Raw genomic sequence first — 22,505 nt, forward strand, 5'->3', positions numbered from 1 at the left:
CACTTGCACACATGCCGTCTTCATATTCAGGATCAAGCTCAGTGACTCCGAGCATCCTGTGCACTTGTTTTCTTTAGGAGAAAGGCACGTGGCAACTTACCACTAAGTAAAAAGTCTTTAGAGCACCAGTTACTTATGGGGCGCTTTAATAAGTGACAGTCCTGGACTCTCCCCAGCAGTGCTAGCATATGGGACTGCTAAAAATAATAAGTGTGTCTTACAGTCATTAGGGGTATAGGTTGTAGCCATGTCAGTCTAACGACACAGGCAGACAAGGTTCTTTGAGTAAATCTGATATCTTTTATTGGACCAGGTGAAATAGTAGAAAAAATTCTTCTTTGCAAGCTTTCGGGTACCAACACCCTTCTTCAGGTCATTAGAAGCTTATTCCAGTACTGTAAGGGAGAGGAGGCGGCGGCGGGCCCCAAAGGACCCTGCCTAGGCGCAACCAAGCGAACCCCACGTGCTACGGCTCAAAACGCGCGGTGGGAACTTGCCCTTTGCAGGGGGCCAGAAGGAGGAAGCGCCGGAACAATTCGGACCGGTATAAAAGAGGCACCGGAGCCTTCCCGGGGCGCGGCTGATCCGGAAGGAGCAGGTGGAGGAGCTGACGCCGGCGGGAGCGCTCTTCGGCAGATCCGAGCCGCTTGGAGACACGGCCGAACCTTTTGGGGTAAGAGGGATCCCCCAACAGGACTTGAAAACCCGGGCCGCCAGCCCAGCAGAGCCGAAGACGACTAGACACCACGGGAAGTAGCTAGGACCCGGCAGAGGCCAGAGACGTTAGAGACTGCAGCAGGGCATACTCACAGAGGCAGGAGTCACTGCCCTTTTCTTTTTTTTTTGGGAGGGTGGAGCAGCCTGTTGCAGGGTGGAAGGGGATCCCCCACCCTCCGGCAGACATGGGAGCACCGGGGAAAGCCGGCTGAGGGTTGAAGTCGGCTCTAGGTGACCTTGGCCTTTTCCATTGGCTTCATCTTGTTTTTTTGTTGGCATTACGGACCATTCTAACGAGGGACCAGTCCAGCTGGATGGTCACACCCAGCGGATCAGGCGAGGGTGTAGGGGTGGTGGAGCCCTCATTAACCCGGGACCCCAGGAGTGAAGGAGTCTCATTTTTGGACTGTACGTGCCGGACCAACTGGACCAATCCGAATCACCATCAAAGTCGTGGCAGGCGAGACAGACACGTATGAACGCCCAACCAGTGGTGAGTGATGTTCAGTGGGTGGTCCCGAGGCGGGGAGGCGGTACCGACCGCGACCAAGGATCCATCATCCGACAGGTGCCCATCTGAAAACTGCAATGGGCACTGGATTGGGTCCATCGGCTTTTCCTACAAATTTTAGCTGCACTATAAACTGGACACAGAGGGCATGTCTACACGTGAACATTTACTGCACAGTAACTGAAATTACTGCACAGTATGGGCACATGTCTGCATGTGTCTGCCTATAGTGCACAGGAAATATGGTAATTAATGCTGACTTGAGTATAAATATGATACCTGCATCATGCAGGTATCAAATTTATGCCCAATTAGTTACTGCACAGTAACACACGTATAGATGCCTTACTGCACAGTAACACTGTGTGTATGGACTGACTTGGGACTAACTTTAGTCCCAAGTTAGCCCACACACAGCGTTAATGCACTTTAATGCCTGCGCATGTAGGCACTGGCCTATTCCTGTTTACTGTGCAGTAAATTTAAGCCGGCATAAGTGCATGTGTAGACATGCCCAGGGGGTATTGCAGACCCCACGGAAAGAAAGCCCCTACTAGGCGCAATGGACAATGTGGCTGAAACAAACCTCCCAAGGACACCACGGTGATTTGGGACAAAACGTGAAAAATCTAATCCTGCTAGAGAAGCTGGGGGTAGGGAAAATGTGGGCAGAAAATCAGAATTAGCATGTGCATTGCCTTCTAAAAGTGCCGTTAGTTCTTTAAAGGCCACATGTAGTCAGCAACACAGTGACTGCTGCATCATCTATGTGTCCTCCTACATCCCAGTCCCACTCTTTTGTCAGCCCTTCATTAAATCAGGCATGAAATTAAATTGTGAGCTATTTCAGGCAGGGATCTTGCACCACTGGTATTTATTGTGTAGTGGCTTTTCGATAGTGGCCAAAGGTACAACAGGGTGGCACCTTAGAGACTAACGGGTTCAGAAAGGCATAAGCTTTCATAGGCAGCAACCTACTTTGTCAGATGTTCTGTAAAAATAGCTTCTTACATCCATACGCCCACACCCGCATCTGCACAACTGGATGTACAGACTGATGCATGACCATTTTTCACAGCTGAGGGGTTTTGTTTTGTTTTATTTTGTAAATAAAGCAAAAGAGAGAGTTCACTTATTTTGAAAAATTCATGCAGAACAACCAGAATCAGAGTTACCTCTCTCTTATCAGCCCAGGCTGGAAATTGAATCGAGATGATTAAAACTTGTACAATTTCTAATCATAATTTACATTTCAACTTTCATCAACATGGGTATAAATGGGAACTTCATTTAAACTAATAAAGTCATACAGGACATTAAAGTCAGATAGTTGAATTCAAGTGATATGAACTACTTGAATTATGTCAGGGAGGGGAAAAGAGGGCATTAAATATCCAAAAATCATTATTTGGATGGTTTAAGATGCAGTCTGCTTACTGTAGGTTGATCAGTTGATGTAATATTCATACAACAACATTAATTTTATAGTGATGGGCAATACTCTGCTCCTCACCTGTAGCTCACAGCTAAATAAATAATAATTTCATACAATTTATAGAAGCTTTATTACTGCTGCTATCTTCCAACTTACTTTTACACTGGGGCATACAGAGGTCATGCCACCAACATGCAGCTGTCTTTGAGAGGGAGCATGGTACTCTTTATCAGCACACAGCAACAGTAGATAGAATAATTCTCCCGCACTCTCCACCATAGCTGAGTTTGAAGAGTCTCATATTCAACTGAAAATACAGAAGAAATTTAGGGTGGTAGCCTGGAATCCAGCTGGAATATCCATTTTACTCTCCAGGGAAACAGTAATTCACCCCTTTATGAACAGATATAAACTTAGACTTATTATGGGTTTAGTCTTCCATTTTTGCTGGCCGGCTCGTCTCGTCTCGGCTCAGTTGATTTAAACAAAGCTTGATGCAATTCAGGCCACGATGCTGCCTCAATGGATAAAGCATTTTGAAAGGTTTGGGTTAAGCGTGCAGGAAGGCAGAGAGAATGACAGGGGATTCAGAGATAACCACAAAGAACAGCCAAGCAAAAACACTGAGAAATCAGATCAATGAACTGAAAGGCAACACATGCAGTGAAAGAAACCTCCAGCTGATGAGGGCGGAGGATGAGGGCTTCTTTCCTTCCACTTGGAAGGCATATTCTGGTTTTGCCGATGGTATAGTTTCTTTATTTTATGACAACACCAACTGTCTGGTTTCAGCGTCTTCTCTTTTTTCTGTACAAAGGGCGTGATTTTCCACTGCCTTGCGTCCTTTACAGCAGAGGAAAGCGCAGACTGGACACACGCGTCTGGGGCAGCAAGGAGCCTATCCCAAAGCAGCAATGTTGCTTTGAAACAGAAACGTAAGCCAAGCGTTGCAGTTGGGGTCTTTCCCCACATACTGTAACTACTTGAGCAGCCTCATTGGACATGACCTGTCCCAAAAGTCCAAAATCTCTGATCCAACTGAGCTGCAGCAAATGGAAGCAAAACAAAGTCTTCCCTATGCCTGGGCTGGCAGATCACACGGTTCACTGGTGCTCAAATTTTGTTTTAAGCTCTTTGCAACACTTTTTGCCAAATGCCTTGTACATAAGAAGTCACTGCCTTGAGTTCTGCATGTGCTGGACAATTTAATATTGTTTAACCCAGATCTGAATGCCTGGAACAGCTACATGTACCTTTCAAGCTTTTGAATTTTTAAAGGCACTCAGACCAGCGATTGCTAAAAGAAGATCTGAGTGATCTTGGCACAGAATAGTGGAATTTCAAAGGACACGTTATCTACCTTTGAGATCTCGTCCTCAGGAGAATCACTCCATGCTCGGGAACCACACAAAGCAAGGTGGACACCCCTACAACAGTCTTTTTGTGGTTTTGCTTCCAGCGATTAAGAACAGAATTGAGCCAAAATCAACGTTGTATTAAAGCGAGAGTTTCAACACAGGGGCTCGCATTGGTCTATCTATATTGATTTAAAAGTGGAGGTGAGTTATACCCCTGCAGCCCTCTCACATCAACAAAGATCTACATGAAAAACATTTGACTCACTTGGATTATAATCTGTTTCTTAAAAAAACGAAGATACAATTCTGAGCTAGCAAATAAGTCTTTTGCGCCTTACTCAAGGGATATACGAGTGCAGTACGCTGACTGCTGTGCAGGGAATATGGACACCACAGCTGTGAGCATGTTACAAAGGTAGGGAAAAGAATAAGGCAAACCTGTTTCCCCAAAGAGCGGGGAAGAGAGAATGCAATCCACGGACGGAGCATCATTGATAGAGGAGATGTAATATGCTCTAAGTTATAAAACTAGCAGCAGTGGGAGGAGAAAGGAAAGTCCAAAATCATTCATGGAAATCGAAAACCGGAATTGGAGACTGCTGCAGCTCTTCCTGAAAGGAGGTCCTTGTATAAGGCATAGAAAAAGAACAGGAAAGTTAGGTCATGCCATGTGCCATTAATAATTGTCAGAGGCAGGCTTTTCAGCTTGCACTCTCAATGTGGTGCCACCTTTTTTTTTCAGTCATCGGGTGACTGTTCATACTTGCTATATGACACTTGATACGCATGGTAGCACTAGGTTGGTCATCTGGGGAAACAGATACCCTGATCAGCGGAAGTCCACAGGGACTGTCCAGCTGGCCAAGAGCAACAAATGTCCAGAAAAAGTTTGTCGCTAGCCAGCCAGCTCGTGATTTAGAGTTTAGCCAGGAGCCAACCTTGGCAATTCTCCCACTTGCAGTGCGGAGGACCCCCGTTGGGAACGATTAACTTTCTGAGATGGGCGCTTCTTTAACATGTGAAACTCCCTGTCCAGACTTGAACAAATCCTTTTGGAAGGAGATACAGCTCGCCTCCCCTACCCCTCTCTTTCTGAATGGATAAGATTATGGAAATCCTAAATCAAGTGAAGCCAAGTATATCTCTTCTCACTGGTAAAGTAGCTCTTTCAGAGAAAAAAAAGAGGATGGGGAAGAGGTGAAGAGGACTGGAAGATGAGAATTGGAAGGTAAATCAGACAGGGCAGGGCAGGCAAAAAGCTTCCTGACATAACTTGTCAACAGAAAACTAGGTCAACTACACAGTGGATTTTTTTTCAGAAAAGGTGCCTGTTATTTGCAGGGAAAATATCTTTTTTTTTTTTTTTCCATTTGGAAACAAATACCTAAAAAGGAAAGGATTTCAGCCCCCAACTCTCAGCATTGAGAGACCTCACAGTTTTCCATTAGAGATCATTTGTGTAGAAATTATGTTGATTATCAAAGCTTTTTGTTGGAGTGGGGGGAACTCAAACCAGTGATTTAGCCCAAGTTACCTGCACATACAGGCAGAAGGCAAGTGGTAAGCACCAGAGCATGGAGGACTTTGTGTTTATAAACTACATATTTGTTCATTCGAGCATCAAAGTAAACCACTTCGGGAATCAGGCTCCTTTCACACCAGCCCAGCAATAAAGCCTCAGTGCAGGGCAGGCCGTGCATATTCCTCAGCTCTGGTCCACTAGATTGCAGGCGACAGGCTGGATATGCACCTTATAGACTAATTAAAGAAGATCTATAGAGAGCACAAGCTCTTTTGACCTCCAGTTCACTTCAGATGCAGCAGAGTGGCCTCTTCTAACAACCTGCCACCCCTCGCCTCAGGCAGATGGTTACAGATGTCGTACTGCTCCAAAATAAAATAAATCTGCGTGTGTGAATTTTAAGCCGGTCAGCGCTAGCTTTGGAAACACACACCCATGCAAGCAGGGGGGGCTTTGCTTGGTGGCTTAACAACCGCCTTGCTCTCAGTTGCTGAACTGAGTTGCTCAGGTGTGCCCAGGTAAGTGGTGCGGAGGCACCTGCAGCACTGGGGTACGGGAGAGTGACAGGATGGGGGTTCCCAGCAGTTTAGCTGCGATCCAGCACCAGCCCGCACGGCCTCTAGTGAGGGAGGGTCCTACAGGGGCTGAAACAATGGCAAACCAAGGTAAAGTGAGTGCCAGGGCTCTGCAGGAGGAGGGCCTGGCTTAGGGCACTGTCACAGGGGTTCGCATCAGGAGCTTAATGATCCCTGGTATCACAGTCACGTCGGGGCAAACTCAGCCCTCGGATCAATGCCACGACGCCTGTCCTCCAAGGGGCCTGGACACGTCCTTGGAGGCAAGGGGCACCGGTGGCTACGCAGCTTCTGAATCAGACGCCCCCGACCCAAAATGCTGGAGGCCGCAGGGGAGAGAGGGACGGGGAAACCCAGCCCCCCTCGCTGTCCTCCCTGCGTGTGTGACAGGTTTCAGAGATGTCATAGTCACCAGCGCTGGAAGGCACCTGGGAGGGGCATCGAGTCCAGCCGCCGGGCCAGGGTCCCAGCAAGACGGGCGTCCAGTTCAGCGTCGGTGCTTGACCCACCTCGGCTGGCAGGAGGCAAGCCTCCCTTGCGTCCAGCCTGCAGCGCTCCTCAGCGTCGCGCCTCGCCATGGCTGGGGGCGCCCCGGCGGACAGACGCTGCCCTGCAGCCCCCCGCGGGCTCCGCTGCGCCCGGACCCCCGGGGGCCGGGCCGGGCCGGCAGGTGCGGGGCGGGGCGGGGCGGGGCGGGGCGCGGGCCCGCCCCCGGGGCAGCCCGCCCGCCCGGGCGCGGGAGCCGGGAGCCGGGAGCATGGCGGAGGGCATGGACCGGTACCTGCGGCGGCTCAGGCAGGAGCTGGTAAGAGCGGCGGCGGCGGCGGGGCTGGGGGGCTGGGGGCCGTCCCCGTCCCGGCGCCGGCAGGAGGCGGGCGAGACGCGGCCGCCCTCCCCCGGCTCTCGCTGGCGGGCTCGGGCGCCCGCGGCAGCCGCTCCGGCACTCGGCGCCGTCAGAGCCGCGGGGCCGGCGGGGCGCGGGGCCGGGCCGACAGCGTTCCCAGCCCCCCTTCTGCACTCTGAGCTGGTAAGAAGGGGCCTGAGCGCGGCCCCGTCTCTGAAAATGCCTTTTCTTTAGCTTGGCAGTGGCCTTTTAGGAGGCGGACGCACCGGTCGTGGGGCGGGAAGCCGCGAGCTGAGGTCGGAGCAGCACACTTGCAAGGGATTTGCATTTGACAGGAGGCCAAAAATGACATGCTTGAGGACCTCGGGGCGGGGAGGGCAAGATCTTCCTACACATTGCCATCCTCAGGGGATGCCGCTTTTTGGCAGGGCCAGGTTTATAAGTAGTTGGTCAGACAAAGCAGATCTCGCAGAGACCCGTGCACGTGCCTAGCTCTGTGCCCTGTGAGCCATGACCTCAGACTCCAGTCTGACTGCCCACAGGGCAGAGAATTAGATACAGGCTTAAATCTGTGCAGGATTACGGCTTAAAATAGTCCCTCCCCCATTCCCCTGCTTTTTCAGTACACTAAGGCGCACATGTATTTCTGTAGCAAAGTCCACGCTGTCAGAGTACAGTCTGAACGTCCTCTGAGCAGAACAGTGCCACCAAGCATCAGGTGCGGGTGGCCATTGCTGTAGAGCTGGTCCGTGCCAGTCTGGGAAACCGTCTGCAATTATTAATTTCATGAGCTGCCTAACTGAGCTGCAAATTACATTTAGGAGGGCAGGAGAACTGTATTAATTAAAGTAATCATAAATTACATTCCCTGCAATAAAATACTTTAAAAATCAATACCTTCCAGATAGCCTGGGATTAAAATAGATGAACTTTCCCTTAAAAGCAGGCAAGCAATTTAGTAGACAGCTGGGACCGTCTGTGCTTAATGGTGGGTGGGAATTGAATCTCCTGACCCTGCCTTCTCCACCACTTTCTTCATTACCAGGCAGGTCATGACTCCAGATATTAACGCACCAGAACCGAACACCATGTGGGGGGCGGGATGGAAAAAAAATAGGTCCCTTTGTGTTGCCAAATAAGGACAATGAACACCCTATGTGCAGCTAAGGAGGTGTCCGATTTTATGGCAGGAGTTTGAATTTAATAACACGCTGATTTGCATTATACACAACAGGCAGTCAAACTGCGTGGGGAGGGAAGGAATAAATGTAAAGACGGCCCATCGAAAGAACCAAGTCTTTTTGCAGCTGGTCAGCGTAGCTGGAGGAAAGTTAAAGAGTCAGATTTGCAGAAGCCCAGTTTGGGAGGGGAAAAAGGGAGAAACTTGGCCGAGCTCCCAGTTCGCAGAGGGAAGGGTAACTGCAAATGTAATCCTATCCCAGTGCCAGCGTGGGATTCGTGGCTTCCCTTTCTTCTTCCCCCCCTTTTTGCCAGTTGAAAAGCGATGTCAGAGTGCAAACCCTTGGTGCTGGGCTCAGGCTGCAGGTGTTGCAGGCACTCGCCCTGCCAGCCCCTCCATTGAAGCACAAGCCGTCACTGAGCCAGGCAGCCGTCTCGCGCAGAGCTCAGGTCTGCACATGCTTTAACCCGTTTTCACATCGCCCTCCACGAAAGCCAGTTCAGCACTCGCATGTGGTCACGTCCCAGTTCACTGGATGAGAAGCCCTTCATATCCCAGTTGCTTGTTTTCCATCAGAGCTGATGGTGGCCAGCAGCTCTCACGCCCCTCCGCACTGGAATTCACTCTGGCCGTTTGACTCTTCGGCGCGCAGTGGTTTCAAGGCAGGATCGTCTCAGCTGGCTTTCATTCTTCGTAAGAGCAAGTGATGTGGTACAGACAAGAGCTTAGGTTGCATGGACCGAGTGCTGGACCAGAGCTGGTCCTGTCTTGGTTACTCTCTAGACCGGTGTTAGGAACTCATGGGCTCTGTACCGTGCTGCACGGCCCCTCATGGGAGGCTGTCAAAGCACACGGCAAAGTCTTTGGTGCCGCTGCAAGCAACGGCGAAACTCCTGCGACAGCAGTGGAACAAGAGTCTGGCCGCGATCCCAAGTACCTGCCTTTGTGAGACACGCAGGCATCGTCTCGACTGAGCAGGAAAATCAACGTGAGCATAGCAAAGCAACCTGGTTTGCGTGGGGCCACACAGTCAGGCAGGGACTGGAGCAGAGGAGCCCCCATTTCTAGCCCCCCTGCTCAGAGCACCAAACAGCAGTGTTATAATGTAGAGCTCAGCACTTTTGGACTGTAAGCTCCCAGGGACAGGGCTGTTTCCTTGTGACACTGTCAAATAAAACGGGCTGCGGGCAGGAGGCTCAGACACTGCAGTGAGACACAAAAGCAGATGGGCTGTGGTTCAGCTGAAGTGACTTTACCACTAGGCTGCAACTGGGTTTTATGGAAGCATAGTTCAGGTTAAAGTCTGCCCCAAACTTCCTGCCTCCTCTTTGGCTGGCTGTCAGTAGCATCTCGAGCTGAATAGTAAAACCAAACACAAAACCTGTTGAGCTAATTTCCTGCTCATAAAGTCAGCTGGGATATTGAAAACCCTGGGAAAAAATGCTATTCATGCTACGTGAAAAAAAAGAGAGAGAGAGCAAACAAATGAGGATCAGGAAGCCAAACATGGTATCTTTCCAATTTCCTGCCCGTAAATTCAACGGCAATGCTAGGGAACTGCAGCAGGACAAGGGAAATGCGGGGCTCTGGAGGAATATTTATGGCATGGCCTTGCAAGTGACTTAGCTAAGTGCAGCTTGCACAAATATTTATGCCTGAAGGTCTTGCTGTGGCATGAATGACAAAATGCTGCCACCCTCCACTTTGGCCCTGTTTCAAACAAGCAAGCGAAATATTATCTTCAGGCTCTGAAGTCAGCGCATTCACCTGCCTGAAAGACCTGGTCCGAGGGAGCTGGAAGCCCTTGTGCAATCTGAGAGATGCTGTGCAAAGTCAGGGCCTTTATCCCATGAAAATGGGCTGCCCATCATGACTCTAGCGCTCCTTACTGTGAACATCTCAGGAATCGAGCCCTCGTCGCGAGTGACGAAATACAGCCGCTTTATTTTTACACCCTCTTCCTTGCTGAGTCCTGTTCTGGTAACTGGGGGTTGTACTGGCAAACTGTCCCAATATTGTTTTCCTGAAGAGGGAGAGGCTGTCTGGGTGGGCTGCCAGTGAAGTTTTGGGCGAGGTCGGTTAGCCCCTGTGACAGTCCCATGGGTTTGTTACCTGTCTGCATCTGCAGACTTCACAGGTAGAGAAGTTCATGGTCAATCCAGAACAGAAATGTAAAGATCCGGGAGTGGGGCTCCCTGAGGGCCTGTCGTCATCAGAGAGCAAGCACTGCGCTCCTTCAGGTATCACCGTTTGCTGTATGCGGGGCGGTGATACCCAAACTGCGCGGCACGGTACAACACACACGTTGGGATGGCAGAGAAGGAAACAGCAGGACAGGCAGCGGGAGTCAGGTCTGGCTGCTGTTTAGGTGCAGAAAGGATGGTTCAGGTGTTAGCTTGGGATTTGCTGACCCATGCGCTACCACTGACTCCTTCTGTGGCCTTGGGCAAGTCACCCAGCTTCTCCGTGCCTCGGTTCCCCGCCGGTAAAAGGTAACATTTCCCTGCTCGCTAGGCTAGGGGCCAACACACTGACAACTGTGCTCAGAGGCTGGGGAATTTCTGGGCATCAAAACCCTGCAGGCTGGTGGGGCAGGAGGAAGGGAGCTGTCTGATGGGCACCCCCTGAAAAGACCTCCCCCTCTTTTTCAACCGACCCTTTATCTGGGGGCAGCTCTCCTCGCCCACACTCTGCTGACCGTGCTCCCTTCCACATCACCTGTGTCCCGGCACCCCTCGACTCCCCGCTGAGGACCTGCCTGCCTGCTGGGCCAGACGACTTGGCAGAGGAAGACAAAAATAGGCACTGACAGCAAGCAAACGAGAAGTGTTGAGTCACTTGGAAAAGCGCATCTCGAAAGGCTGTATCTGCCCAGAACACGTCTTCATATCCCCAGGGTTTCTCAGGAGCAGCGATGGACTGAGGCAGGGCGAGACCTGCTGGTTGGAACGAGAGAACGAAGAATGCTTGGGATTCAGGAAGAAAGTCGAACCTCTTACGTCCTGGAAAGATCATTTGCAGATTAGCAGCATGGTGTCAGCCTTAAAATCCCTCTGACTCCTGGCTTTGGAAGGTAAAAGCCTTGGTGGATTGGCCTGGGCTGAGGTGAGATTAGAGCCTTCTGGCTGACTTTGCTGGAGTCTGGCGGCCCGGGAGAAGCGCTGTGCTGCACGGTGCGTCCCTGGTGGGCATGAAAGCTGGCCCGCCTGGCGGCATATCCCCGCGCGCAGGAGCACCCCGGGGCGCAGGAGGGCACAGCTGGCCGGCCCTGCACCCTGGTAATAGCTCCCCTGGCCACCGCAGTGCCACAGACGGCACGATGTTGCCTCCGCACAGATTATGCAACCCCCCAGGGCCAAAGCACGGCAACCCTACCCTGAGATGGGTTTGCATCTCCACTTCCCTGATTTCATGGTGTCCAAGGGTGAACTGGCCCCACTAAGACGGGGTTGTCCATTTCCAGTCCCATCTGCCTTGTCTGGGGGTATCGAGAAACCTCCGTTCGGCTTTATGCTGACTTGTTGATTTCCTGCCTCTTTCCCTGGGTGGAAAAAAAGACGCAATCGAGGGCTTTAGTCGGTGGTTTAGCTCCCGAGAAGCCCCTCAGGGACTGTGGCTCGTTTGTTCGGCTCTGATCCCTCTCGGAGGCGTTCGAGACCCCAGAACCTCTGGCAGAGCGAGCAGTTTGGGGAAGGCAGCAGAGCGTTTTGGACTCGCCCCAGGGCAGCTGCATAAACTCCGGGCCCAAGAACAGGGCTGCCAGGTGCTGGGAAGGCAGAATATTGGATCAGATCCTGCCTCCCTTGACAGTGATCTGCAAAGGAAAAAAAATTGGGCTCGTCCCCTTCCTTGCTCCTTTGTAACGAAGAATGTCCCGGAAGCGGCAAGTTCTTTCAATCAGTGCATGGGTGTCGATTGACTTTTACAGTTGGATTTTGTGTTTGCGAGACAGAGTCAGGTTTTGTTTGCCCTGAAAGATGCTGCAGTTAGTGCATGGAGAATGGGCAAACGATGCCATCCCACGGGTCAGGAGAGCAAACGTGAGCGACTGAGAAGGGCAAGTGAGAGTGACTCGGTTTGAAACTGCTTGGTTACGTTAACCTCCGTGTCATGTCTAATCTTGTTCTTCCAACCAAGCTCCGGGAAGAGGAGGCCTGAAATTTCAAACATTTCCATGATAAAACCCAAGCACTAAAGATAAAGCCCCCTTTACCTTCTGGACTCGCCAGAAAAGTCCGAGTAAGGCATAACCTCGACACGAAAATCCCTCTCTCAAGTGACCGCTGAGTTCAGCCCCCACAAAGAGTGAGCGTCTCGATCCAGGGGCAAACACAGAGACCAATGGAGCAGCTCCAGTCTAAAAAAAAAAGGGCCCCTATTATATCATCCTTTTTAAATACCAACTCTTGTTTGCTGCTGGCTCTGTTGCCTCTCGGCATTATTATTAAGAGCTGCTATTGCAGCCTGCTCCTTCCTGTTCCCTTAGCAATGACTTCCTCTCACAACACTTCTTTTCCCTAAGAGCTGGACATCTGTCTTCCTCCTCATTAGGACAAACACACTCAAAGCCCTTCTTTATGATTCTCTCCAGTCAGCTGGAAGCTATGATGTGTTATCTATTCATTTTTTTCCCAATCGGCACCAAAATGTTGCCGTCGTCCAGGGCAGTCTAGAGATGGGCTGGGAATAAGAGCAACGTTGGCTGGAGGAGATTGGTTAGAGCAGAATTCCTGAGTTCAGGCTCAATGGGAAATGTGAGTTTGCGAGTTGTTTTGAAAGATTGTCTAACATGGGAAATGACAGCTGAAGTCTTCCTTCATTCTGCATCTCTCAGGCAGTTGGCTTTGCGCGAGATCAGAGACAAGGGGACATTGAAATGGGCACAGACCCACTAGTGTGCCCAGATCTGGCCATGCGCTGCTGTGCCAAAGGGCTGAATTGCCGCACAGTCCATTGGTGCCAGGACATGTGCGTACTAATACCTTGCATTTACATAGCATTGCTTAGACCAAAATGCTTTAGAAACGTGTCTGGTTGCAAAGGCTGCTACCAAGCACGGAAACGCAGCTGCCACTGGGGTGGCAGGCAACAACTGTTAAAAGTATGCAGCCGTTTGGAAATGCGAGGGTCTGGGAAATGCAGCCTATGGACATAGGAGGAAGCTTGGGTCTTGGGTCTGATGGGTAGAATAAGAAGGAAAATAAACTTGGTCTTGCCTTACAACATGCAAAGACCCCTAGCACCGGAGCCTGCGGGGCTTCACATACACGTTGGTTTTACCACTGATGCCCTTCTTGACAGGGGAAAAATACCAGGACCCACATTCACAGCTTTCTTGTTTCGGTGTAGTAAGTCCCCTGAGACCTAAAAGAGCCTGGGACTGTTCCCCCACTGCTCTGATCCAGTTTGCTATTTATAAGACAAAGGCTTGGGTGCTGTTCTGTCCGCATAGCTGCACCCCCAGCTTCCCCTTGTGAGCCCCCATGCAGAGATGGGGGTCTCTGAAGTGCTAGGCGAAATGCAGAGGAGAGTTTGTCATTTGGAGTAGGAGGTGGGGATGTGTTCCTGAATGTACTAATTCACACCAGAAAAGTTCTGGAAATGCTGCTGCCTGTAGCAGGCTGGGGTGGTGGGTGGGACCTGAGGGCCACTTTATTTATAATATACTTTATATAACAGCAGCTTGCTGGTTTATGTAACTCTCCAAAAAAGCAAAGCAGTCCCTGCTTGCCATCTCTTATTTATGGGCACAGCAGCTATATTTGCTACTACAGGCACATTTGTGGCAGCAGTAAAATGTGTGGCTGTCATTGGGAACAAGGTCCATCAGCTTGGCAAGTGCATTCCCACGAGATATTGTTAGACACACTGTCAAGGCTGGGGCGGCCTCAGGGGCTTAGGGTAGTGGCAAACTCGCCGGGAAGAGAGGGTTGTAAAGGCTGCACGTTCAGTTAGTTGCTGGGGGTGACAGCTCTGCAGTGGGTGCCAGTCCTTCACTGTGCTGGCGTCAAGCTTTTTCAGGTCTCCCAAGTGAAAATGCCTTTGGGATCTGGCTGGTCCTAAGCAGGGTTTGAATTATGGGGGAGTCTGCAAAAAAAAAAAAACGAGCTGCCCATCAGGATGCCCTAATAGAATCGGAGACCCCCCCCCCCAAGATTATGATTTTCAAATCTTACAGGGGGGCTCTCATCTCTTATTGGGGGGCTCAGCTCCCCTGAGCTTCCCCATAATTCGAGCCCTGTTCCTAAGTGCATGCAACGTGGCTGCCTTTACTGTGTATCTGAGCACCCCCAGGTGACTACGGCATGTACCACCGCACCAGGGTCACAGAGGCACAGACCGGCATCCAAGCCTCGTGTAGCCGCACCCACGTGACTTCCCAAGGTGGCTCCGGATACCTGCGACAGAGCTGGGAGCTTGAGCCCTCCTTTTCCGTCTTTCCTTGCCACGGGTCAGTGCCGGCCGCTCGCTGCCAGAGCCGCTGGGGTGGGAACAGAAGGGGTTGCCTCAAGCCAGGATTTCGGGGCGCTGGCACAGCTGCATGAGAAGAGCGGGCAAAGGGTGAGGGGCACCATCCGTCATGCTTGAGTTGCATGGGTGCCGGACGGGAACGGCAGGGACTGCTGTGTGGTAGGCAGGTCAGAGGACCGCACGCTGGGCCTTCCCACGCCACAGACGCTCACATGGCCGCACGCGCCCACTTCCCACAGCAGAGAAAGCAAAAGGGAAGCCTGGGGGAATTCCTACCGAAACCGTGTCAGCTCCTTCCAGCTGGAACGAAAGATTTGGTGGAGGAAGGGTGCAGGGAGATTTATAAATGGCATCATTTGCAAAGCCTTCCCCATCTCTGTCACCTGGGCTGCAGCCGGGCAGATTTAATCACCCCTCTCACCAGCACACGGACACTGTTGTGATCTGGGGCATCCTTGGCCAATTACCCGGAAGGCTGAGAGCCCTCCTGGGCTTTGCACCTCAGTGTCCAGCCCTCGAGAAGGCTGCTGTTTAATTAAGCTTGGAGGCCTGCTTAGCCAGGGCTGCTTTATTTGTGGTTTCCTGCTAGAGGGTGGAGCTGTAGCAAAGCGCCTTGCTCCTGGGAAGTGAAGCATTGAACATCGCAGATCTCTCCCCGCAGCTTCCGTGGAAAGGGGCCAGTTTACGGCAGCGTTGTTTGGTCCAGCGTGCGCGTGCCCGGTTGTGCAGGCCGTCTGCTTTGGCTGGCCGGATCCTGGCTCTGAAGCGCGTGGACCTGATGTGTAGCTAAGGCCCAACGTTTCTAAATTGGCCGTGCACAGCTCCTGTTCAGCTCCTGATCTCCCGAGGTCCCTTCCAGCCCTAATGTCTATGAAATCTATGAAATAAGCTCGATGCGGGGCTCAGCATCTCTTTGCACAAAGGCCTGAGCGTGCTCAAATGAGGCGCTCAGAACCACCCGCTGCCTTACCGCCTGTAACACAAATGCCCTCCCCACACCGCAACTGCTGGCAGCTCCTCCCAACTGCTGGCAGCAGAGCGAAGGGACCATCAAGAGCAGTATCCAGCCAAAGACCTGCAGCTTTTTAGCGCGTGCTGTGTTCTGAGTCCTGCAGACACCTCTGCGGCACAGCTGGATGCCGGGCAGATCCAGCGCGAGGCTGGGGATTGACAGCATGCGAGCACACGCGGGGCACGCGGCCCCCGGCGGCCTCTGGCAGGCCGGTTATATAACATCACTGGCGTCACTCCAGTCGACGCGGCCCCCGCTGTGCTGACAGCGTCACCCTACAGCTCTCGGGGGCTCTGTGCCACATTCATGCTCCGTTGGAGGTTGCATTTTCGCTCACTGCACGTATTCCTTCCGCGTGAAGAGCAGGATCGTGGCAAGCAGAGGGCCAGGCAGGCCCCTAGCATCATCCTCTAGCCTTGCACGGCTGTGGTGCGGCAGACCCGGCCAGACTTCCCTTGTCGCTCGCGGGGCCGCTCCCGGCATTGCTTCCCCAAGTAGACTGTCGCATCTGATCTCACATCACCAGTGGGACGGTGCTTTCCTCTCCCCTCTTTGACAGATGCTCTCATTGCTTAGTAGATCTGTGTTGCGGACTTTCCTCTAACATCTACAGATGCAGAGTTTGGCAGAAGTGGCGTGTCCTGGCCACCTGGGCTAAAAGGGCAATGCAAGAGCTTAGCCTCTCTCAAGGGGGTACTTGTCTGATGCAACTTGACATTTTCAGTCCACGTAAATACACTTAACGAGCAAGGAGTAATTAATGCAGTCTGGGTGAAATCCTGGCCCTGGGGAAGTTAGTGGGTAAACTCCTGTCCACTTCCAGAGGGGCACGCTTTCATTCACTGTCTCCTTCAATAAACTACAGAGACATCCAGGCCAGGGAGGCAGATTTTCTCAGTTACAGTAACCTAATGCTTTAGCAGGGGAGGCAAAGAAACAGTCTTAGGTCCCTGTAGGGCTCAGTCTTCCCCAGGATTTGTGCACCGGGGCTGGTCTCTGGCGTGTTTATTCTCGCAGCACCGCGAGCAGCGGGGAAGAGTGCTGCCCCATTGCACAGAGCGGGAGGGACCGGAGACCCAGAGCAAAGCCCTCGGTGCCTCCAGCGGTCTGCATCTTGAGATCCCTTACGAGGCCTGTGGCTGGGCAGGGATTTACACCCCAGTTCTCCCCTGCCCTAGACAAGTGCCCTAACGGCTGGAAAGCCTTCAGTTCAGAGACAGTCCCATGCTTGCCTGCCACAGAGGGAACTAATGCTGTGTTACCTGGCTGTAAATCATCCGCCTGGAGTCAGTGGCCCTTTGCCCCTTTACACCAGTCAAGGACTTCCCCCATGATATTTGGGAACCATTGTGCTTCTCTAGGGAGAACCGGCCAAAAAGTTTGGACATTTCCATTGCAGGATTTAATTAGAAATTTAGAAGTGGGGTGTGTGTCGGGGGGGGGGGGGGGGGGGGGGGGGGGGGGGGGGGGGGGGGGGGCGGGGGGGTTGTTCTTCCTGTTGCATCTTGAAAACACTTTGCTCCGGTTCAAGTGGCCCAAAGTCCAGGGCACGCAGGGGCTGCAAGTGGAGTTCCCTTGGCTGATTTGCATTCACGTCAAAAAGCCTCGGGCTTCCCCGGGTTGAATTTAGGCTCCTGGGGAATCTCTCACCCCTTGAGAGGGAAGAAGAGGAGGGGTTCTCCATGGGGGAAACCAACACAGCGATGACAAATGCTGCCTCTGAAATATTGGTGCTTAATAGGGCCTGACGGATGAGGTGTGCATGGTAATGATACCACCCATCATGAGAGAGTTAATTGAATCAATGAAGTGAACAGCCCAGCCGTCCGGCATATGCCAACTTTCTGATCAGCCTAACCATTACTAAAGGACCCTTGTCACTCATCACTGCTTGATTACACTGCTCTGCCTGCGAGGGGATTTGATGTGAAGTGTCCAATGAGGGTCCAGGCTGGCTCTAAATCCAGCTCTGCAAAGCCCCAGATAAAAAAGACTTCCATTAACAAGGCGAGAAAGGTTAGGACAAGCAGCATTACAGCAAATCTGGAGAGGTAAGGTGATAGTTTTGTCTGGGGCTTATGGAACATATGGTCCCGGCTTTTGTGCTGGTAACACAAGAGCTCTTTTCTTGTAGCGGGGCAGGCATGGCTTGTGCATATGTGGGCTGGAGCTTGATGTGGCTGATACTTGGAAACTCAGGCAGTTCGGGAGACTTGCGAATGTGATCGGGGGGTTGGATGCGGCTCTTCTCCGTGTCTGCGCAGTCCTGGCAGGTGGAAAACGCCGCTTCTCTCGGACTCCTGAAATAGCTGCAGACGGTCTGCTTATGCTCAGGGTCTGATTGTTGAAACAGAGAGGGGGAGATCTGTCTGCAAAGCGTGTCGAGAGGATTTCTGTTTTTTCGCAGCGTGCTTGTTGCCGAGCAGCCTTTCTTACCCACTGCAATTCTCGTCTTACCATCAAGCAGCAAACTGCAAGTAACCGAACTAGTGATGGGGCAAAAGAAAGAAAGACAAAAGCTTAGTAATGCTGAACCAGCCATGTGTATAGGTGTGAGAGTGGCAACGGCACGTTGAGAGAGCTCTTGTGCTGCAAGGAGCCTTTTAAACAGCATGTTTATGAACATTTGGGCTCCAACGTTTCCGAGATATTTATAATCTCTTGTGCCAACCTCTCTCCATCAATATGACGCATCTTCACCTCGAGCCCAGCAAGCCCCTTCCAAAAAAAAGTGGCGGCAGCTGTTGGGAAGTACAGCCCATTTGTTTTATGATGCCGCTTGGGGAATATGATCCAGATCCCACATAAGAGAGGAGGAAAGCAGCAGAGTGAAAGGAGAGAGAGGGGAGTTCACAGGCTTTGGCATAGCTAGCATAGTTTGAAGTCTGCATGGCGAGTTAAAGCTTTCAGGCAAAGTGGACGGATAAAACACAAGCGTTAACAACGGGAAGCCAAAATGTTGTTTTTCTAGCAAACAATTGATTCCTCTTGTTTTCACCCACAGATCACTATTCTGTTCAGGTTTCCAGGATTTTATTCCATCCTGTATGTTTCTTAACCTGTAGTTAAGGCATTATAATATTAAAGCATTGAGACCTGTTACAGTGTAATGCCATGCCATACTTCAAATCTTGAAATCTGATTTTACCGTTCGGCACAGAAGGCAGGTGCGTGGTCAAAGGCACGGACCATTTGTTATGCACAGCACTTCAAACTGTTGCTCAGCAAGAAAGCACCGAAAGCAGCAGACTCCATCTGAAAACGGAGGCAGGCAGAGCCGTGCTCGCTTCCAGGCACTGAGGTTTTGCCAAGCCGCTAATTGAAACTCAGATAAACAGATATTTCCATTGTCAAATTGCAGAACCGAGTGCTTCTGTCAGCCCTTTGCATGTCCAAGCACCGGGCTTTGGAAAATAACTTCTTTTTGGCTTCTTCAGAAACTAAAGCGTTTGTGTTGGATGTCCCATGGCGCAGCCGGGGCCTCTGCGACAGATACCACGCGTTTAAACCTACGTCATTTGATAGTAGGTCACGTTTCAAAAGAGCTGCTTTTGTGCACTTGCCTAGCGTACAAAATACAAAGGGGATTTACCTCTTGCTTTGACAGCCAGCAATCAATTCCCTTCCTGTAGCAGAGATAAAAACCCTCCCCGTTTTCTCTTGGCTTTGCCAAGCACTAATTCAGTGTCCTGTTGTCCTCCCCAGTTATCCATGAAGGAGGTTGGAGACGGGCTCCACGAACAGATGAACTGCATGATGGGTGCCCTGCAAGAGTTGAAACTCCTCCAGGTCCAGACAGCTTTGGAGCAGCTGGAGATTTCAGGGAGTCGCAACCCGGTCTCCGGCGCTGGGCAGCACCAGTGCTGCCGAAACGGCAGAGAGGGGCCCAAAGCCAGGCTGGACACCAGCAGGCAGACGGAGAGGTGCCTGGGCACGAGACCAGGGGAGGAGCGCAGCTCCCTGGCTATGGCCAGCCCCAGCCAGACGCACCAATCTGCCAGCCTGTTTGGCCCCGTTACTTTGCCAGACAGCGGCCACCACAGACACGTGGCTTCCTCCTTCAGGAATATCTGTAGCGAAGACTATTATCATGTTAACAGACCCTCCTCGACCCTGACCGCAGCAGAGCATTGCCCGCCAAGGACATTTGAGTCAGCCAGTTTGGGCTCGACCGGCAACCAGCTTTGCAGAGACACCGGTGGCCTCCCCCAGAGCTCGGCCGGCGGTCGAGCCGGCTGCAGGGAATGCCAGCTGTCCGACGACGCCAACGACTGGACTTCCTCCCTGATGTCTCGGAGCAGAAACCGGCAGCCTCTGGTCTTGGGGGATAACATCTTTGCAGATTTGGTCGGGAACTGGTTGGACCTGCCAGAGCTGGATAAAAAGGGCGAGAAGAGCGAGCCCTCCCTCTCGCCCAGTAAGTCGCAGGAGTTCTGCAGGAAGTTCTCGCTCACGACCAACATTTTCAAGAAGTTTCTGAGAAGCGTCCGGCCGGACAGGGACAGGCTTCTCAAGGAAAAACCGGGCTGGCTGCCCGCGGGAGGCAGGGAGACGGAGCTCTCCAAGAGACCCAAAAAGGCCAGCAAACAGAAAGGGACGTTTTACTTTCCCCTCCACGGGAACGTGCAGAACAATCACAGCAAAGCGGAGAGGTGCCCCAAGATGGAAACAAGCGGTGACAAATCCAAGCACTGTGCCAAGAAGGTGCACGACACCATTGACTACACCCAGTCAGGCTTCGATATTAATACGGCTGTTTGGGTCTGAGCTCCCCCGTTGTGTTTGAAACCAGAGATGAGCTGGAGGGCATGCATGGCCGGACGCGAGACCCCTCCACGCCTCTGCCGCGCCACGCGCCGGAGGAGATGGAGACACCTCCTTGGAGCATGCGGTGCACTTCAGGCCCACGTAAGGACAGCTTCACGGCAGCCTCTGGGGAAGGAAGCCGGAGCAGCAGCCGAATCAGGATGTGTGCCGAAGCTTGCCAGGGCCGGTGAGGGCAACGCGAATCCCCAACCGCCGGCAGTGCCACGGAGAGCCAGTTCCCCTCCCAGCCTGTGACTCTCACTGGTTATGGCAGCGTCCATGCGGTTCATCTCTGGTTAAAATAGCTGCACTACATAAAACGCAGTGTGTGTGTGTGCGAGCGTGTGCTCTATATATATATATACACATATATCTATTTTTAAAAAAATCTACCCTTCCTCGTGTGCACTTAATACTGGGTTACAAACCAAGCAACTCAAAAGTTGATCTCAAAGCACTTAATATTTAAATGAAAAGCATTAGGTATGACTTGACGAGAGGCACTGCCGTACTCGAAGCGTTGCTAAAGGCGGGTGTGGAAGCCTGAGCATCACACCACGTTTCAGCTATTCTCTTTTTCAAAGGTGTCTCCAGTATAGTCACCATGTCTGTTCTTACCGGTGTCAGTTTAACCCGTAGCGAGTGACCAGGTCCATGCTTGGAAATGTGTGATGTCCAGAAATCCTTCGCCCATTTTGCTTAACCCTTCATGGCCTTAACCTCAGATGCCGCGCTGAGACCTTATGTCAGGTTGTTGGGATTTTTTAAGTGTTGTTGTGTACAGATTTGGCCTTGAGAGAACAGAGGTCTTTGGTGTTCAGCTCTCCAAGAGTTCCTAATAAAGAGATGTCAAAGTCTTCCAAAGCGCTGTAGACTTGATCTGTAACTTTAAAAGGAAGTTAGATGAGCACCTTGCCGGGGTCATCTGACCCCAGTGCTCTTTCCTGCCAAGATGATCTACCTAGGTCCCTTCCGACTCTAGCTACTATGAAACTATGAAACTACTATGATGCGCGATACAGCCGCTCTCAGCCCCGTGCATCTCCCAGCCCTGTAGGTAGAGCAAAAGCGTTGGTCAGCTGCATGGGGGTGAAGAGCAGCCAAAGCTAAATATCTGCCCTCCGAATGAAAGCTATAAATCCTATAAACCGGAAGGGACTGAGGCTCCCACATCTGTGGGTCAAAACAGCTGGAATCCGATGGCCTTCAAGGCACGCGGCAAACCTGCTCTTTTGTCTTTAGCGATTGAAACGTTTGGGTCAGAGATTGCTCATGAGGAAACAGCCTCGGGGTCTTCACTGTCCTGGGTCACTGGCAAAGGCTACGCTCTGGCATGAGCTGTCGGGTTAGGACCAAGGTGTCCAGTCAGGTGCCAGCTAGAAACCCAAATGCAGAAGTGACCTAAAACCAAACCGTGCGTTGAGCACGAGAAGCGTCCGCCTGCCCCAGGCAGCGGGGCACGTGGCACGGCTGTCCCAGAGGGGCCTGGCACCATTAGTGCAGAGCGAGACCTCCACCCAGCGAGCCCTGCTTCCCACCCTGGGTCCACCGCAAACTGCGGGATGCCCTTTGATGCTTAGGATGGCCAGGAGCAGGCGCAGGGGAGTGAACTGGGCGTGTAATTAAGGCATTGATCATGGATGCGGAAGGGGGAGATGTCCACCCTCGGTAGCTGCACCCACATTTTCAGCCATGCATAGCTCCTCGCACTGGCATGGGGTTGCATTGCTCCGTCCTGCCCAGGTTTCGGAAGGGGGACGTGCGAGCGCTCCTGGCACTTTCCTACATGCTCTTCTCTTCCTTTTTGGCTCCCTAAGGTGAAGAAACCAGTGGGCCAGACACAGAGGGAGGGAGAATATTTATTTACTATATAGATATTAATTTAATGGGGGTAAAAACGTGCAATATACATAATTTAATTTCACAAAATTAAGCAAAACCAGTGCTGCTTTTGCCCGAAGAAGGCATGCGGCAGTGGGCAGCGTGTGGAATTCGCTCCGGGCGCTCTTTCAGGAACCTCAGTCACAAGCAGGCATTCATTTCCCTTCCTCCCAGCGCTGGGGCTCGGTAGTTT

The 22,505-nt window shown here is 51.9% G+C and overlaps 1 protein-coding gene across 5 annotated transcripts; it reads left to right on the top strand.

The window, feature by feature from the left end:
- The first annotated feature begins 1,030 nt into the window (after positions 1 to 1,030).
- On the top strand, positions 1,031 to 21,289 carry INKA2 (inka box actin regulator 2). Of its 5 annotated transcripts, none has more exons than XM_090026039.1 (2): positions 1,031 to 1,210; positions 19,331 to 21,289. In XM_090026039.1, exons 1-2 carry the CDS (start codon positions 1,193 to 1,195, stop codon positions 20,390 to 20,392), a joined length of 1,080 nt encoding a protein of 359 aa, XP_089882165.1. In that variant the 5' UTR covers positions 1,031 to 1,192; the 3' UTR covers positions 20,393 to 21,289. The 5 variants fall into 5 exon arrangements, with proteins under 5 accessions (XP_089882165.1, XP_089882167.1, XP_089882164.1 ...); XM_090026041.1 differs by lacking the exon at positions 1,031 to 1,210 and adding an exon at positions 2,423 to 4,436; XM_090026038.1 differs by lacking the exon at positions 1,031 to 1,210 and adding an exon at positions 6,528 to 6,923.
- Positions 21,290 to 22,505: the final 1,216 nt, after the last annotated feature.

This window comes from Crocodylus siamensis, chromosome 13 (assembly GCF_052110815.1).
Source record: "Crocodylus siamensis isolate JL-2025a chromosome 13, ASM5211081v1, whole genome shotgun sequence".
Classification (NCBI taxonomy): Eukaryota; Metazoa; Chordata; order Crocodylia; family Crocodylidae; genus Crocodylus; species Crocodylus siamensis.

Excerpts from the sequence above, each read along its gene's own strand:
- INKA2 (XM_090026038.1), top strand. The coding sequence starts at position 6,876 with ATGGCGGAGGGCATGGACCGGTACCTGCGGCGGCTCAGGCAGGAGCTG. Across the intron at positions 6,924-19,330 it reads GGCGGCTCAGGCAGGAGCTG|TTATCCATGAAGGAGGTTGG; the intron begins GTAAGAGCGGCG and ends TGTCCTCCCCAG.